The sequence below is a fragment of the Calidris pugnax genome, unplaced genomic scaffold (assembly GCF_001431845.1).
Source record: "Calidris pugnax isolate Ruff unplaced genomic scaffold, ASM143184v1 scaffold2, whole genome shotgun sequence".
In the NCBI taxonomy this organism is placed as follows: Eukaryota; Metazoa; Chordata; class Aves; order Charadriiformes; family Scolopacidae; genus Calidris; species Calidris pugnax.
In genome coordinates, this window is record NW_015090766.1 from 1,312,865 (window position 1) to 1,330,071 (window position 17,207).

The 17,207-nt window shown below is 37.5% G+C and overlaps 1 protein-coding gene across 3 annotated transcripts in view; it reads right to left on the reverse strand.

The window, feature by feature from the left end:
- Window positions 1-2,236: 2,236 nt before the first annotated feature.
- The window catches only part of AGTPBP1 (ATP/GTP binding protein 1), a 76,617-nt gene continuing 61,646 nt past the window's right edge, over window positions 2,237-17,207 (reverse strand). For 2 of the 3 annotated variants that reach the window (XM_014936435.1, XM_014936425.1), the window contains exon 27: window positions 2,237-5,699. In XM_014936435.1, coding sequence (XP_014791921.1) covers window positions 5,522-5,699 — 178 coding nt within the window. In that variant the 3' untranslated portion in view covers window positions 2,237-5,521. Of the gene's footprint in view, window positions 5,700-16,834; window positions 16,952-17,207 lie in introns of all 3 variants that reach the window. The other variant, XR_001411293.1, reaches the window with a different exon arrangement.

The following is a 17,207-nucleotide window of genomic DNA, read 5'->3' on the forward strand; positions in this document are numbered from 1 at the left end:
TTCTTTGGGGAATGAAGTGCTGCCATCTGAGAATGGTTTATGTTGCCTCAATGATTAGCCAGAGAAGACAACAGTTCTGATTTAAGCCTGTAAGGCCAAGTGAGGCTTGCTAAGGAGAGCGGTCTGCAACCAATCAAGGGATGAAGGACCACCCCAGCGCAAAGCAATTCAACTCTGAAAGCCAGTAGCCTCTGAGAGCTGCTTCAAGTGCTAGGGTTAAATGTAAGAATACTGCAAGCTGTAAATAAAACATGGGCTGGGTGACCTGGGCTTTGGCTTCAGCCTGCATCGCTTTTTCCAGCTGCCTGGAAGGCAAATAATCTTTGATTCTTTTTCAAGTTTGAGGGGAAGGCAAGACTGCTGTTCTGTAGAAGCTAACCCCTTGCCTCGGCCACTCCTGGGCCGTGGACCTACATGTTCTCGGGCAAATCTCATTACAACCTTGACAGCTTTTCTAATAAGCTTGGAACTTACCTTAAACTGAAACACCTTATAAAGATTAAGCTGTATGAAGACCTCTACAACAGCATTACATAATGTTCAGACTCCAGTTGCCTTTTTCAGGGGTAAAAAAAAAAACAAACAGGGGTGAAAAAAACCCAAACAAAACCAAAAAAACAACCAAAACCAAAAAAAACCACAAAAGAATTGAGTACTAGAGTGAATTATTCTCTAAATACACAACAAGTGAATCTAGGCCTTTTTCTTTTGAAGTGAGTGGGACAAAAGATAGCTCAGGGTAGTCTGGGATTTGGAAAAAAGTTCTCGGTCTGTACCAAATTGTGGAGACTGTTTTCTTCAGGATCCTTTTCTGGACAGTGCAAAAAAAAAGTCCTATTTCAGGTCATTAAAAGTCTATCTCCCTGCTCCATGTCAACAGCAATGTTTCATGTATGGAAATACTATTGAGAAATTTTGTTATTCGGGTTCTTTTATTATTTAGCATTCAGACCAGTGAAAAGTTACAGTCGTGCTGTGAGTTTGAGTACGTTTTCTTACAATCTACAATGAAAAATGATGCATGCTACATAACCTCACTCCAAGAAAGAAGGGCACACACTGAAGCACAAACATCTTGTAGTAAGAATGCTGTATAGGCAGCAAAAAGCAGCAGCTGGTTGGCATTTGGTAACCACATAATTTGGATCAACAAATCCTATAGTGTGCTCTTTCCTTTGTTGCTAAACCCATAATTATCAGTGATGATTCTTTTTGAACTGCTTCAAAAGCTGCACTAATAATATCGTGGTTTTTTACAGAAAAAAAAAAAAGAAAAAAGATACACGCACCTAACATTTTCTAATAACAGAAGAATTAAGGGGGGCTTATTGTTTCATTGTTATTAAGTATTTTATAGGGACTAAACAAATTCCCTGTATGATACTATTAAAAATAGCCAAGCCACCCATAATTTAAGGTAACGTATTCTTTACTAGGTGTCAAAGCTGTTTAGGATTTCATATTTTGAAGCCCTTCTTTCCAACCAATCTAGCTTATTTAACCAAACAAGACTCAAGGTCACATCTCAAATGTTTTACATCTCAACAATGTTAGAAACGTTAAGATCAAAGAAAGATATCCTTAGATTAATTTAACCGTGACTCTGCTACATCTTACAAGTCTGGACAACAGAGCTTGTGAACAGACATAGTAAAGTACACTGCATATGTATTTGCAAAAGTGACACTGACGATACCTAGTAACCACTTTTCAGACAGCTCCAAAAAACTAAAAGATCCACTTTTATCTTAAGCTTTCCCTCAAAAAATTGTCTCAAATCTTAAGATTTCTACAGCAAAATCATAAATAGCAAAAATATCTTAGTCCTCAACTGCAGTCTGAGCTGCACTGTAAAGGAATGACTTACTGAGGAATAAACTTGTGCCTTTCCTAAATCAGATGAAAAGTCTACTAGCTGTGTAGGAGGGGAAGACTCTCACCAAAAGACTGTCCTCTTCTGTGTGCTCTGCAATTGCCTTCATTGTAGTTCATCCAAAGTCTTCTTAAGTTTTACATACACTGATGAATATTAAGCTTTTTAAGAGAGTTATAATTCAATCTATTAATATGCAAATAGTACTCTAAGCCTGCAGCACACTGACTTTAACTTGACAATGAACAAAAATAACCTCCTTTTTGAAATGCTAAGCACACCCCAATTCTTACAGGCATGCACGTTCTGCAAATGCTATGAAAAATCCTTTAAATATTTCTAACCAATAATAGGGAAGCAAAGTGATTGCAATTAATTCTTTATTATGTATTTTTATTAATCAGTACTGTTATTTGGGGCATGCATAATAACACTGCAACAATTATACCTATCACAGCATTACAACAGAACCTATCTGAAACCTTGAATTTGTGCATTTTGTGAACAGTGTTTGCTGCTGCTGCAGTCTTAATTTGAGATTCAAACCAGTTCTCCCTGCTAAGTCAGGCTGATAAAGCAATCCACCTACAAAAATGACCAGGCTAGATTTTAGCACAAACTGCAGTCTTAGCTGTAAGTTACATTACACCAGAGGATGTCACCAGTCAAGACACAATACCAAAATTTGTGCTGCAACTTGAATTATACCTGAAAGGGAAATAAAGTAATTAACCACCCAGCAATTACAGTAGGTAACACAGATGTAACTATTGTTTATAACCTTATTTGGTGTTATTACTGGAAAAAGGGGTAAGAACATCTTCTCTTCTTATGCAAGATCAGTCATGCTTTAATAGTAAACAGCATCATTTAAAAACAGAAACGCACTGGAATGCCAAAGCATAAAGACAGCTGATTGTCTGGTACAGGTGACTGATTTATGACAGTTCAAGAAGCTGCCATTCTTTGCTATCCATTCTGCCCATTTATTTGGGGTGAATGCCACAGTAACAGAACGGAGCGCGTGCTCAAGCTTCAGCTGTTCCATTTTCAGCTAAACACCAGACTTCCCACCAAAAGAGATAAGAGGGGATACCAGTGTGTGTCTCCCAGCACTGCTGCCAGCACGGGGTAGAGAAGGGATGAACCGAGTGAAGCAGCTCCCACTGTGGCAGCTCTCCCCACCAACTGGCTTCCCTGTGAGCACGGACGGAGACGCCGCCTTTCGGAAGGCACGCTAAGAAGTGACACAGAAGGTGTCAGAGGGAATGGCCTTTGCATTTTCAACCCCCTGTAAGGTGAAGGACAAAGTTTCACTCTTGCATGGGAACTGCACTGGTAGAAGTTTAGACCCACAGCTGCCAAACCCACATCTCATCCAGTCAAACGCGTGCGTCTCATCTAATGCGTAAGAGCATCGATGTACAAACGCCACATTACTGTTTTAGGAAAAGTGCCTGTTATCCTGAGCCATCATATAAGTCATTCATAACTCCTTCCTTGCACAGACTAAAAGCTACAGAAGACATGAGAAGAACGTGTATGCACATTTACTCAGGATGAAAAGATGATTTTGTAGTACTAAGCCATAGTTCTTCCTAAACGAATGAAGTACATTTCTAGTCTTGCCTGTATTATGAAAATATCCAGGATTAATACAGACTCATATGAAACTAAGGAGAAATGCACAATGGGGTTAACTAACATGTGGCATCCTGCACCCCATGAAATTTAAGTTAAAATTATTTATGTAAGGTACTGCAGTACGAGTCCTTAAGGATGAAGATCTATTTATGCAGGTAACTAGTGTAAGACTGACACAGCAATATAAACTTTCTGCTCTGCTCTCACTGGGCTGACTTAAAGACAGTCCAAATTCTGTGGCAACGTTAATCCTTCTCTTTGGCAGATTCCCAAATTCCTTTACAGTTTCAATGCAGAGGGCTCCTCTTCAACAGGGTTAATTATTAAATAAGATTTCTTATTCACAGTACAGAACATAAGGAATTACAATTTTCAATAAGGGTTATAAAGGGACAAGAACGTAAATGTTCCCATTGTACTCTTACATCTCAAAACTATGTGGTTATTAATATAAATTTAAGCTTTTAAATAAAAATACAGTCGCATATCACAAGGGATTAAAAACCCTTCCCCAGTTTCAGAATCAGGATGGCATGTAGAGGCATCATCAACAAATGCTGCATACAAAACAGCAGATCCTGGTCAAAATCCATCTCCATACTGAAACATTTAATTATCTTCAATTTATTTTTTTTTTTACCCTTCTACCAAAGGCACTCTCCCCCTCCAAAATACAGTTTTATTTGTGACAGTAAACATACACAATGTTCTTATCAGTTAAAAACCTACTGTAACTTAGAAGTGTTATTCTTCATGCTCTTGCACATGCAGCAGAAAATGAATGCCACAACTGGGTCACACCAAGTAAAAATAATTTTGGAAAAATATTTTTCATTGCAAAACATGTCAGTCTGTAAACAACAGGGTACAACTTCGTTTCTCTGTTAGGTCTTATTCTCACTGCAGAGGCAGTGAGAATTAGTAGATGACAGGGAAAGAGGATAACGTGTAAATCCTATGCCTGACAGCTTGACTTTAAAGGTGAAGAATACAGAATCACAGAATTATTTAGGCTGGGAGAGACCTCAGGAAGTTACAGTCTAATATCCTTCTCAGAGCAGAGTAAACATTGGATTCAGACCACACAAAACATGTTTAAACCAAAATGCACTTTCCCCTCTTAAAGCACTTGAATTGGGTATATAGTTAATGTGCCCCCAGTAAACTGAACTCTTTTTCACTACGTGCATACTGAACGAGAAAAACTGAGCAACTGAGCAGCTGAACAGACATACAGTGTATGTGTCTAACCACTTCTTGTAGTCATGTACACTTAACAAACCCAATCTCTTCATATTAGACCGTGCCTATTTTATGGGAAAGAGTTTTATACAAGTGTATAGTTCTTGTAAGCACAAGCTGCATAAGTCACTGTGCAAAACTCCTGAACTGTGAACAATTATATATTTTCATGTAGTACTGTGGCAAAACCATATAATCATCAGAAGCAAGAAACAAGTGCAACAATTCATACATCACTTCTTCATTTTTAATTTAGTAATTATTGAATGGTTCCAGAGCAGGCACTACATTACTTTAAACACAATCAAGTATCTTTGAAATAATGTTGAAAAATAACCTCTTTACCTCAGTATACACATGCGCATATACACACACATACACAAATTAATTTAGAAAATCTGTACATATATATTTTTCAGGAAGCAACTTGAAGAACCGCACCACAAATACTTAGTTTCTGTACTCTGACACACCAGAAATTTTAATCCAATTTTCTGAAAGTAGGACACAAAATGCCATGCGGTGCTACTTAGTAGAAAATGAACTGGTAAATAAATTTATCTATTTAGTGCTAAAAGAAAACACAGAACTCCTTAAATAAAACAAATGCAAATTTATCAGAAATATTTATTGTCCTTGAGCTAGGCAGGGCCCAGTATTTGTGTTTGCTTAAACATATCCCCTTGGTAGATAAAAGTGAGGAAGTTTGTGACTATGAAAATCCAGGACACTTAATTTCCTATTACCAGCTGCAAAGATCATTCAAGAAAGGAGTATCCTTGTTGAATCTGAGTCTGAAAGTCCATCTTCTTGGTTAGTTGCCTCATAATCACCCGCATTATCAGCTAACTCAATGTCTTGATCATCATTACTCTCTGCGCTGTAATCAACTTCTTCAAGAAAGCGAGGCTCGTCTTCATCCAAAACGTATGTAGTGGGGCTATAACAAACAAGAAGTTGCATGAATCACATCTAAAGTTTTACTTGGAACAATACATTCAGACTATGTCTCATCCCTATCCTGACATACAATCACCCAGAAATTACCTCAGGAAAGGGGCAGTTTACCTGAAATAGCATCGATTTTTTAATTGCACATAAAAAATCAGGGAGCCAAAACTACATTTGTAAGACCCTGAATAATTAGTCAGTCATACACAACACATTACCCAAATGTGCCATGACAAGTTAGCTACACGTTATAGACCTACACTAATGGCCTGTTAGAACTTAATATAATTATAGCAGTATCAGAAGTTGTTGCAGAAGGATACAACTACATAAAGAAATAGCAGTTACTATAAGGTATAAACAAACTAAAAAAACAGGATTCTAAAAATTCAATTGGGGAACCTTTGTATTTTATTAAAACACACTTCTACTGAAAAGTATTGTGAGCAATTACACTGTATGTAACAGAGACGACAAAACAAGGCATCATATTTACGCCTACAACTAAGATTAAATTCGTATCTGAATCACTTGACTCATGTCAGGTCCTCACACACTTGCATGCAGTTGAAACTCAAAATTTCTAAGTTAAGCCTTGCAACTCAGAGGCTGTGGATTTAAGGAACTGAGCCGCTGCCCACATAATGGTCTCTCCTTTTCTCTCACCTTCCTAGGATAGAGAAAAACGAGTGTTTTCCAGACCCAGTTTTACCAACCTCCCTTGGGATATAAAAACCTATCTGCTTAAAAGCATTAAGTATCCCTAAATACTTCGTAAGTGATTTTATATTCAGATGAAGTCCTAAGAGGGTTTTGTAATGCGTTTTACCTAATAATGAAATCATACAGAACTCATACAGAAACAGTGTGAATGTTCTTATTGATAGAGATCACAGAGTACTTGTAGAAATGCTTGCATATTAATTTTGATGAATTTGTCTTAGGGCACACAACAGCCTAGCTTGGCTGTGGCTTTATAATTAAAAGGATTAATCACTGCTTCTTTCTAAAGGTCTTTTAGGAGCTTAAGTGGACCACCTGAAATCTGCAATGTAATCTCTCATCATAATAATAAATAAATATCACAGTGTTCTTCCTCTGCCTGAAGGTTCAATGACATGCTACACTGTAATGTTTTGTGCTGCTGACAGTTAATTCAAATATTGGGATAAGAACAAATGAGAAGAATTTTTAGTCCTAGCTTAAAAAAAAAAAAGAAGACCTAAAATAGTAAGAAAATAAATTATAAAAAAATCAATTCAGTCACGGTCTCTGGATTTACCTTTGAAGTAATATGTATCATGGTTCACTAAACAAACTCTTACTTGCTAAGACATGCAATGCTCCACAAAACTACTTTTAAAGGTTGTTTAAGCTGTAACTAGGGCAAAAATCCACTACGTTGGTTAATGAACTGGGTGTTTAAAACAGAATTGTTTCCATTTAGGAGAGACAAAGAGTGAGGAAAATAACCTGCATCTTTGCTAAGATGCCTTTCTAATTTTACAGGTGAGGAACCCAACATAGTGTAAGGATACATGCTCTGCATGAAGAACCTGGAATAGAACCAGCCACGGAATACAATTTTTCCGTACTTTCATCCAGTGATGCCTTCCGCCCTAGAAAGTTAATACCTACCAACACTGCTTCTAAGGAAAAAAAAGTAGAGGGGAGCAAAAAGCTTAGCTGTTTCATCTATTTAAAGAATACAATGAAAGAAACTTCACCAAATGTATCACATTCCAACAAGTGCACTGGCTTTTTGCGATTTCTGCTTCAAATCACTTAACACAGGCATTGACTTGTTAGCTTTTGTATGCAAGGAATCCACGCTGCAATTGCAGGATAGACTGTGTAATTCAATTCACAGGAAATGGTGCCACTAAATCTGAATGTTGGCCCAATATTAACTAATAATTCTGAGTACCAAAACAGAAAACTACAAGGACCTATGCCAATGTTTATTAACCACTGATAACGGGATGGTAACGCATTATAGTAGGCACTTAGAAAAATTCATATTAGTGAGGTATAATACAGAATAGTAAAGCTCTTTAAAAATTCTATCCACTTTTTTAATAAGCGTCATTATTTGGAAATTAACCTCACATAGTCGATCCAGTTAAAAAAGCAACAAGCAAACCCTATTTTAAGGAAAAAACATTGAAGCAGACACACAGGCAAACCACGTAGTTCCCTTATGTCACTTCACAGAATATGTCCCGTTTCATATTGTCTTGAAAAACACACAGGTGTATGTGTGGGTTTTGTACTTTTTTGTATTTGTATAAATTTCTTCACATAGTTACTCATGTGTCAGCATGCAGGCATGCCTCTAACTTCTAGAAATTCAGCACTGAGCCCAGTCTTGAAGTCAGTGTGTATGATGCAACACATTTTAGACATTTGCTCTGGCATGCGTACATCCAAAACTCTCATCCGAAACTGAAGGGTACTTTTACTGACATTACCCATTCAATAAAATAAAAATCAAAATTATAAATTACTTTCTCTATTTGAGAGAAGTACCATTAGAATAGATGAACAGATCTTATCCTCAAAGCTACACAAACCTTTAACATCAAAATTGGCTCTGATATCTGCCTCATAATAATCTTAGCTTTTTACTACCATCCAGGACAATGCACCATGACCTCTCAATCATTTGTTACTGAAAATAATTTTTTTTTTCGCTTTATTTTTTCACTTTCCCTTTCTTGAGTCTTTATTCCTTACAAAATGTTATCTGAGTACTTTCTACATTCAAATGATAAGCCTGTGTCACAAACCACTCATGTATTTGCTCTCCCATGGCACGTTTTTGTCTGCTGTAGCAAATGTTAACCTTGGATATTTAACTTTCCAGCAATCTTTATTCTAAAGGTTAGCATGAATCTGCAAAGTGTAATTATTACTCCACTGTTTTACTGAGGCTGGGTCAAAAAACGTAGAAACCAAAACACCTGAAAAAATTTCATGCTGTTTAATCGAATTCTTTATTTGCCTCCCTGCCGCTTCCCACTCTCGGCATATCTTGTGACAATATATTTTTAGCTGCCGTCATGCTGATTCTATGGGTTTTAATTTCCTAACTTTTCCCTTGGGCTGTTTCTAATTAACTTGCTCAATAATCCCTGTTCCTCTACCCCTACACCTCCCACCTTTCCTTTTAAAAGGAAACCATTATTTTTTTCAGGTTTGCAGAGGTTGTTTATCACACAACTACAGTTCTGTAATGTAAGGGATGCCATAATCCATGCATTTGCTTTGAAGTTACAGCAGTTAAAAGAGAATATTATATGAAAACCTGAAGTTTTGAAGGTTTACTTTAAAAAAAAATGTATGGGTAAAAAGATGAACTCCTAAATACCTGATTGATATATCTGATACAATTCTATGGCCTTCATGAATATGAAGAACTTTAAGGATACCCCTTTCATTTAAAAAGAGTATTTCTGCATCACCTACCATACACCAAATTTAGGAATGAATACAATTTATTTCTAAAACACATTTAAATTATTTTTTTAATGAAAATACCTCACTATGGTTTTTTTAAATCTATTTTAATACTGCAAATATATTAGAAGAGATAACATAGTATATTTTTCAAACTAAAATTTTATTTGACCCTAAAATGATATACTTCGATTTTTCATTATGTGTCAATCACAGAAGAATTAATCCACAAACCAGACACGAACCATAACCAATTTCAACCCCATGGAGATCAGCAGTTTTCTGAGACTACAGGGGAAGTGTATACATTTTAAAACTTTGGAAGAAAAAATTAAGAAATATTCCCTGCCAAGCTATAGAGAATTGCAGCTACTTGGGGAGCTGGGAAAGGAAGGAGAGAAAAATCTGAAGAACTAATGATTCCTTTTAAAACTGCATTACCAGGGGAAGAAAAATTTTAGACGAGGAAGAGTCAGGAAGTATCATAAAGGAATAATTTCTCCATACTTTTCATTTCCCATTAGGGTCTATATTCTCTTCTAAGGATCAACAATGCTGCTACAGTAGGCAGTGTCACACATGCAGCTACATGTGCTATCCCTCTCGGGAGCTCTTCACCTATGTGTTTTTCCCAAATAGTAAGGGTATTTCCTCAAGGGATTTTCCAAAGCTAAAAAGCAGAATGTGTCCAACTCTTTTCTAAGCTATAAGAAGCCGGATATCCAAATCCCATTTAAGTCTTGCTTTTAAATATCCCCACTTTCAGAATGTCCTGCTTTGAGGTAAAACAAAATCAGCTTTCTGGTGACATGATCGTCATGCCAGGAGCTTGATACGGTTTTGTGTGATTGTATATATTTCATTATTTCCTTTTATTATTTTATTAATAAGTTCGTTAGTTTAGTCTCTTTTCTAAACTCTTAAGTCTTTTCTCTCTTTCTCTTCCCCCGTCAGGGAGAGGTAGGGGAGAGCATCTGCTCTTCATTTCAGTGGCCAGTCCAGCCCAAACCATGCCATAGAGCTACAAAATTTCACTCCACAGCCTATTAAAAACTAATCTCAACACTTTCTTTGTGCTGTCACCCTGAAATACATTTTGTGAAACTCAAAATTGGATTAAATTAGTTGGATGCAACAATCATTGAATGTAGCCCAGATTAATACTTGGATCATACTACCAAGAGTGGAAGAAAAACTTGAAAAATAGCATTTTTTTTTCCTTATTTCCTCCCCATGCCAGATTACTAGTTTCCTTATTTTGCCCTTGAGAAGACAAATAGTACTTTGATGCTACAGTCTAAACAGAACTAAAAGCAATCACTTTCACTTAGGCCAGAGGAAGGTATTGACGCATAGGCACTGCCACCAGGCCCACCAGTGAAATTCTGGGTCTCATCTTAGGTAGCTTTTCCTTCCAACATTCTGAAAGGGAGAGACAGGACAAAAGTTGCAGCATAAGATGCATTCTTTTTAACTAAGTTGTACTCCTAATGAACTGGAAGGAAGGCCAAGAAAAGCTCAAACACTGCAGGAGACTAGGAAGGAAGAAACTTTTACTCCTAGATGAAGGAGACTGGAAGTATGCAAATTTCTGGGCAAAGTTTAAGAGTTATGAAGGGCAAGGGAAATAAAGTAGGACAGAACCAGCTTCCTTTCAGCAGCCTAGAAAGAGACCCTTTGCAGGAATGTCTTGGACACATTCTCACTGCTCGTACCCACTCCTTGCCCCATCAGTCTGATGTCTTTTCTCAAGTGTAAGATTAAGTGCAGGAAATGTATTTTGCATCAGTTTTTTTCTTTCCCACAGCTCCTTTTGGCAGTCTAGCATGCTAGGTCCCAAAAGCTCAAACCTGCTTCTCTGCTACAATTAAATCAAATTAACAAACAAAAATACACCATGTTCTAGAACACACCAATGAGCCTCAAAACAATCAATGAAATGGCTAGAATTTCCAAAAAGAGGTCAAGTTATTGCACAAAGGATAATTCCAGCAAGTCCTAACAGTAATGACTGCAGTCATGTGTTTTTGTTTCACTGCACACAGACCCTATCAAACCTGTCAGCATAACAACTATAATTCTTACTACAAGATCAGTATTACATTTAGTCTAATCTTTTCCATTTGGAACTGGGGGGAAAACATTGGCAAATGGATTTGAAATAATTAAAGAAAAATAAAGTGTTTAATTCATCACTTAAAATGTTAAAGTGCACTGCCAGAGGGAAATAAATCCACTTATTGTTTTATTTTTCTTAAGTCAAATCTGTTTCAGCCACGGTTCAAAATGAACTCACGGAAACTAAGCCTATGTGTAATGAAATTCTGGAGGTATATTTTAAAATATTAATATTTACTCGGTCATTTTAAGTATACAACCAGTAAAACCAAAAAGAATTTGAGAAATTAACAAATAAAATAATTTTCAAAAAATAAAAGCAGTGCTTCTATGTTTAGACTTCAATGTTTAAACTTGCTTGCTTATTCCCTAAAGCACTAAAATTGTATTTTTGAAAAAAGTCACATGAATAACATCCAAAATACAAATAAAATAACTACACTTATTCATTGCTGTACTCTAACATTACAGGGACATTACAGTTGTTTAAAACCTACTTTCTTTGATACTTCTTATTGATGATTTTTTTACTTGCATCTTCTGTAGGAAGCCCCTCATTCATCTCTAATGGTAAGAAATGAGCTGTGAATCGCGTATGAGGAAAGTATATTTTTATTATAATAGAATAATAGGAATGGAAGTCTGGGCATATAAAGCAGGGAATTGTGTGACTATCTACTGACCTATGACTATCTCTGAAGAGGAATAGAAATTTTACTCAATAAAGGCTCTTTTTATATTTCTAGGACTCAAGTGAATTGATATCTAGCAAACAGATGCCTCAGCTGATACATATTTTTAATATCTTGTCTAGAACTGTACAGAAACATTAAACCTTCAGCACTTTGGGTACAAGGATTGAATCAAAGGACAAACGGACAACATAATTCACAGATTTGGCATGCAGGTTTCAAGAGGTGTTAATAAAAATCTGGTTTTTTTAAGCATTATGAAATAGAAAAACATTAAATGAAAATCTATTTCCTGTTAATTATAAGAGAGGGAGTTCTGCTGCACAGAAAAGTTGCGAGATGCTCAGGGGAAGCTGAGGGAGAGGAAAAACCCTACCAAGCAAAATTTTCCTCCAACCAGGAGTGAGGTCTCATACAGCGAAGGAGCCCAACTCCCCTGTGCTTCAGCTGTAGAGTAACTAGGAACACCAGCCACCAGCTTCTCTGCGTTTCGTCGTCATTGGACTGGGAAGTGGGAAAATGAGAGCTCAAGAGTTTGCTGAGGAGCTGGTACTCATTTTAAGTATGTAAACTAGTGGTAGCCTTCTAGCAAAATGTTCTGGAATGCCTCTCACACCCCCAAGATGACAAGAAAAATTATGATTATGGTATCTGAATGAACTGCAACATCTTGAGGCAGTGTTCAGTCTTCCTTTTCATTGTATAAGGGAAATAAAGCATAGCCTTGAAAACTTGTTCAGTGATGATACAAAAATACTGTTTAAATACTGCAAAAATAGAACCCACCCCCACTCAAAAAAAACCCTAATCTGTGAAAGATTGGGGGAACAAATCCATGCTGAATGACACTTTTCTTCAGCTGTTAAATTTATTTTTTTCAAGAGGAGGAAAGTTCTCGTTGATACCTATCTACTGTGCCCTCTTCCAGTACTTCCTGAGATAGAACAAAGTTCAATTCAATAGAATTCATTAAAAAAGACTATTACATTAAAATTTATTTTGAATAATATCCAGAATACAGGAACATGGTATCTCCATTATCCTATAAAAGAGCTGACCTTTAGCTACAACCTGTTTTACAGTATGTGTTTCAGTTCTGAATATAAGCCAGTCCCTAAAAATAAATAGCATGAGACCTCCCCCTTGAGTATCATCATCGAAAAACTGTATAGGTTTTTAAACTTTTGCTGAGACATGCAGTGAGTGCTACCAAAGACAGGAAACTTGGACGCCAAGGATATCTGGCCCAGTTCTCATACAGGCCTACTTGTTGGGAAGCAGAATAAAATTGCTCTGCTCCAAAAGACTTTTCCAAGCAATTGAGGCAAAAAGTCTAATGGCCTGAGGAATAGATAGGAACTCAGCTTCTGAGCTTCTGGAAAGAAAAAAAAAGAAAAAAAAAAATCGGACCATCTCCTTATTCCACCTTTGGCAGTATTAATCCCTTTAGCAAAGAATGAAAAATACTCCAGTAGTGACACAGACAGTGCAGTACAGTTTGTACTTTTCTCTGAAAAACGTTCCCTGTTAAGTCTCTGATTCCACTCCCACTTTTTAAATAAAAAGGATTTCCACTGAAGTCAATGAAATAAATCTCTGGTACACAATATATTTCACTCTTAATGTCACATTTTAAAGATAAGTTGTTGGAATTTACACATTCAGTTTTTCCATCCCAGGTTCTCAAATAGATATACAATATTGCTAAATGAACACTGAGAGCAAGGTACCTATTTTCTCACTTCATGCTACCTATTTTTCTATTTTAGCATTAATAAATTAGATTTACATTTAATAAATTTAAGAAACAAAGCCATCAGACAGAAAAATCTAAACAGTTTTTAACAGATTTCTCCAATTAAGGTCTCAGTGTGCATTTAGCAATGCACAGAATCTGATCTTTTATCCACTGCCTTAACTTCTTTAGTGCAGAAGCATTTGGTAATTACTTTTCACCATCTGTAGCTGTGTAACACCCAAAGATTATGATTAGGGGAAAATTATTAGCTCCAGAGGATTATATTTATGCCTGTACATACTTTCAAAGAAGCTGATCAACTTGTGTATAGACTAACTATAGAAATACTATTCCAGAATCAGGACCATAACCATTACCTTTACTGTAAAATTTAGTTTCACTGACACGAGAAAATCTCTCTCAATAAATGATTGTGCTGATCTATTAAAAATTTCAGAAGTATTAGAAAGCAGTAATCCTGTTCTTAGTTTAAGGTAACATTTAGCACCAACATTTAATCTAGACAACACTTTTCTACTTCCTTACCACAAACGCATCTAGCTATCTACACTTTGCACACCAGTTAAAACCTTAACTGGAGTGGTAAATTGCTTCTTGCCGCACTACCCTGGAAATAAGAGAAGAAATAAAAGAACTATAGTTACATTTTTAATCCACTTCCTTCAAATATCTTTAAAATTTGATTTTTTGTGCATGTGTTCATGCAAAGTGGTATGTTAGAAGGCTGGCTCAGATGTGACTCCTCACCCTTTTTTATCACATCCTGATACTGAAGTGTTTTTGATGTGTCATACGGCATTCCTCAATTCAGCAGCTGCAGTTTTAAGGCCACTCCATCATGAGCAACATTAACAAACTGAGAAATCCAGCACATATTTTTTTCCAAAGAACAGCCACTAACTATCTGTGAACTGGGATGCTAACTTTCTCCACAGAGACAATAGAAAAGAAAGATTCCATATCTGAGTCAGCTATTAATAGAAACTTTTGTGGAAATGCAGGGCTGTTTTTCAATGCCATGCTGACAATTATTTACTCACAACCATATCTTGATTCAAAATGCCATAACTGCAGTTTAATATTTCAAAGAGACACGTATATACTGAACCTTAGTTCTAACAAAATTGACAGTGATGTCACACGGATGGGAAAAATATTATAGTCTCATTAACATATAATACTAGCTGCAAATGCAAAAAATATACAATATTCAAAAACTGGAAAACATGATTAATAGATGTAACATGTCAGTATTACATTTTGACATTCAACATGCTGAATCAATGCACACAGGAAACTCAAAAAAGAAACGTTCCCTTGCTGAAAGACTACCGTTTAGAGGCTATCTACAAGAGCTGTCAAGTGAAACCGCTTACAGTCAGCCTGCATTTATGGAAGAATTCGTATTTCCAAATTATTAAAGCATATATATGACCGAAGTGCCAAGGGATCAGGAGCATGGCTATAGAAGTTCTGAGGAAGAAAAATACAATTAGATTGTTATATTAGAACCCTGTATTCTAATTACGTAAATTAGCACTCCAATTTGAAGCTGCCCATGACACCAGCACTCAGTATCTTTTGAAGATAGACTTGCAGACATGTCCCCCTTTCCACAGAATGGCTGAGGTAAAAGGGACCTCTGGAGGTGATCTTGTTCAGCACCCCTGCTCTATCAGGGCTACCTACAGCAGGTTGCCAAGGTCCATGTCCAGACATCTTCTGAATATCTCTAGGGATAAAGGCTCCATGTCCCCTATGGGAAACTTGTTTCATCATTTTAGCACCCTCACAACAAATATATCTATAACCATTATATATATAATGCTTAAATGGAATTTCTTCTATAGTTTGTGCTCATTGTCTGTCAGTCTGTCACCAGATGCCACTGGAAGGAGCCTGACTCTGTCTTCTTCCCAATCTCCCTTCAGGTATCCGTACACCTTGATAAAATGCTCCCTGAGCTTTCTTCTCCAGACTCAGAGTCCCTGCTCTCCCAGTCTTTCCTCCTACGGAAGATGCTTCAGTCCATCATCTCACTGGACTTCTCCAGTATGCCCATGTTTCTCTTGTCCAGCTCTGCATTCCAGCAAATGCAGAGCTAGAAACAGTACTCCAGGTGTGGCCTCACCAGTGCTAAGGAGAGGGGGAGAATCATACCCCTTGAAGTGGTGGCTACACTCTTCCTAATGAAGCCCAGGAAACCACTAGCCTTCTGCAGCCAGGGCACATTGCTGGCTCATGTTCAACTTGGTGTCCACTGTGACCTCTATGGCCTTTTCTACAAAGCTGCTATCCAGACAGTCAACCCCCAGCATGTACTGGTGCACGGGGTTGCTCCCCCCCAGGTGCAGGACTTTACACTTCTTGTCGAACTTCATGAAATTCCTGCCTGCCCATTTCTACAGCCTGTTATGGTCACTCTGGATGTGCCACTCCTAGTCCATCATTGTCTGGAAACTTGCACTTTGGACAATCTGCCCCATTATTCAGGTTGTTAATGCAGATGTTAAACAGGAGCAGAGCCAGTATTGTCCTCTGGGGTACACCTGCAAGTTACGGGCCTCCAACCAGACTTTGTGCTTCTGATAATTACCAGCTGTTCAGCCAGTTTTCAATCCACCTCACTGTCTGCCTATCCAAGCCATACTTCATCAGCTTCTCTCTAAGGATCCTATGGCACACAGCATCAAAAACCTTACTGAAGTCAAGGCAGTCAATATCCACTTCATTCCCCATATCTACCAAGACAATCATTTCATTGTAGAAGGTTTTCAGATTGGTCAAGCATGACTTTCTTTAGTGAATCTGTGTTAACTACTTATGATCTCCTCCTCCTTCATGTGGCTGGAAATGCTTTCAGGATTAGTTGTTTCATCGTCTTCCCAGGGATCAAAGTGAGGCTGACCAGCCTGTAGTTACTTGGGCATTCCTCCTTGGTCTTGAAGATAGGAATGATGTTCGCTTTCCTCCAGTCTTCAGGCACCTGTCCCAATCACCACGATCATTCAAAGATTATTGACAGTAACCTTGCAGTGACGTCAGCCAATTCCGGTAGCATTTGTGGGTGCATGTCATCAGGACCGATGGACTTACCGAAGTTCAGTTTGCTTAAATATTCTGCAACACACTCCTCTTCCACCAGGGGTGAGATTTCCTTGCTTCAGACTTTCCCCAGTCTCTGGGTCCTTCAATTACTGAAATCTAGTCTTGCTAGTAAAGACAAAGGTGAAGAAGCCATTCAGTACCTCAGCCAGATTCAACTCCAGGTGGACTTTATCGTTCCTAGCCATGTCTCTGCATACTCAGACATTGCCTCTATATTCCTCCCAGGTTACCTGTCTCTGCTTCTACCTTCTATGTATTTCCTTTACATGTTTGAGTTTTGCCAGGAGCCTCTCATTCATCCATGAACTCATGGCATTTTTGCTTAAGTTTCTACTCATGGGGAGGGACTGCTCTTGAGCTT